The sequence below is a fragment of the Clupea harengus genome, chromosome 21, assembly GCF_900700415.2.
Source record: "Clupea harengus chromosome 21, Ch_v2.0.2, whole genome shotgun sequence".
In the NCBI taxonomy this organism is placed as follows: domain Eukaryota; kingdom Metazoa; phylum Chordata; class Actinopteri; order Clupeiformes; family Clupeidae; genus Clupea; species Clupea harengus.
The window spans coordinates 19,590,021-19,592,520 of NC_045172.1; the positions used below are offsets into that span (position 1 = coordinate 19,590,021).

Sequence of the window (2,500 nt, forward strand, 5' to 3'; positions counted from 1 at the left end):
CACTTATCCGAGCCCGCATCAGAGAATAAATCCTTCGCTTGGGATGTCTGTGTGACCACCTGTTGGGGTCCTCGAGGCACAGACGATTCTCTCCGTGGTGCTGGGCTGACTGTGCAGATAATATCACACTGCTATTGTACCTCACCTCATCACTTAGCACTTCCCCAGGAAGTACCCGCGTGTGCTTTTAAAAGGCCATCCAATCAGGTGAGACGCCAGGTGGGAACTTATGGGCGTTTGGGCTGGCCAGACTACTGGTGTGGCATTGCGGTAGCGCCTTTAGGATACCCTCAACCTGGCTGCCTCTGCTCCACACACACACACACACACACACACACACACACACACACACACACACACACTCACACGCACACGCACAATTCATTAAAACGCTGTCAATACTGAAATTGATTAGATACGTATTAACATCTTATTACATATCGTCTAATGTCTGTTTTTGATGTTCTCAGCCTCATCAGGGTTGCTTGGCCTTATCTGATATGGAAACTGAAATTAACATCTGTTAAAAACCACCAGCTGGTGTTTTTTAGCTACACCAAAGCAAAGATAAGACACACAGACTGACACACACAAACACACACACACACACACACACACACACACACACACACGCACATACACACACACACACACACACACACACACACACACACACACACACACTCACACACACACACACACACACACACACACACATGCACACACACACACACACACACACACACACTCACACACACACACACACACACACACACACACACACACACACACGCACACACACTCACACGCACATACACACACACCCACACACACACACACACACCCACACACACACACTTACTCTTCTTTGTAACAAACATATCCAGAGAACACTGTCGAAAAGAGACAGACTACAGTACACCTGTCCACAGTATGTACATATCGTATGCAGTTTCTGCAAATACTTCAGAGAGCATGACCTTTAAAAGTTTACTCTGCCTGAAAGCGGGCACACACACACACACACACACACACACTCCTCTAATGATAAGACGGAATTGGAAACCACAGTGGACGTCAGAGGTACCCATTTCTCACTAATTCATAGTTAACTACCCTCACTGTGACTTTTCACTTCCTTAAAATGGAAATCTCTGTATTCATAAAATGTACTGTACATGGCTGCATGTAATGTAACAGACCCTTTCCATTCGCACAATAGAGTCCTGTCTGCATTAAAGAGCAAAAAATGAAATTAGAACCAACCAATACCCAACAACTGAAACCTTCAGACTTCAGACCGTCACACAAACCTTGTGAATACAAGGCCATCCAGTAAAGTTTGGCTACAACAGCTGACGGAAACAGTAATGTATGTCTGTTTAAAATGCATTAGACAGATCAGGTGACCCACAGACTAATCAGAGATTACACAGCAGCCAATGTTGTATGTTTGTTATGTTACACCAGTGCTATGTGTCTTGGGCACATCTCTGTCTGTCTGCTTGTTTCTCCAGGTGTGTGTGTGTGTGTGTGTGTGTGTGTGTGTGTGTGTGTGTGTGTGTGTGTGTGTGTGTGTGTGTGTGTGTGTGTGTGTGTGTGTGTGTGTCGTACTCACAGGAGTTGAGCTCCTGATTGGTGGACATCCCGTCGCTGTTTGATCCCTCGTTCTTCGGGTCCCGTAAAGGAGAGTGGGAATGAGCTGCCGTCGCTCGTCTGGAGCTGTGTGTGCCTTTTACTTCCTGTTTGTGTGTGTGTGTGTGTGTGTGTGTGAGAGAGAGAGAGAGAGAGAGAGAGAGTAAGTAAATCAACGGAAACACCTATGACCTCCCACAGGGGGGCGGGGTCAGAATGCAGCAGGTCAGACACACACACATTCACATCTGCAAACACACACACACATGCAAACACACACACACACACACACACACATACATTTGTTTAAAACACTGAAATATTTTCTGATTTAGACAAATACATACATACACACACACATAGAGAGAACCACCGACTTATTTGCAAACAGACACATATTCAAGCACACACACACACACACACATATTGCACCTTTACCAAGAGCTGAAGATCTCACACACCATCTCCCACACACGGTCAAACTGAAAGTTACACTGAGCTCTTTGCACCTTTTTAGATATTTTACATCCTGTTCTGTCAAACCACATGTGTGTACGTGTGAGGGACGTGTCAGCTAGAGTGTATGGTGACCATGTATGGAGATTTCTGTGTGTGTGTCTTTGTGGTTTGTGTGTCTTTGTGAATGTGAAAGTCATAAAACGTTCTGTGTAACTGTATGTACTCATATCATTTTATACATGTGTAAGTGTGTGTGTGTGTGTGTGTGTGTGTGTGTGTTTGTTATGTTGTGTGAGTGTGTGTGAAGCATGACCTGGAGGGTGTGTGTGTGTGTGTGTGTGTCTGCTTTAGTTGGCTGGCACAAACACAGATGACCTTGAGTTTAAAACAACCATCCAAAAGAAAA

At 45.0% G+C, this 2,500-nt stretch overlaps 1 protein-coding gene across 1 annotated transcript in view; it reads right to left on the minus strand.

The window, feature by feature from the left end:
• xirp2a (xin actin binding repeat containing 2a) overlaps positions 1 to 2,500 on the minus strand; it is a 48,650-nt gene that overhangs the window by 29,345 nt on the left and 16,805 nt on the right. The window contains exon 2 of the mRNA XM_031558547.2: positions 1,619 to 1,742. Within this exon, the coding sequence (XP_031414407.1) occupies positions 1,619 to 1,742 (124 nt within the window). The remainder of the gene's footprint in view (positions 1 to 1,618; positions 1,743 to 2,500) is intronic.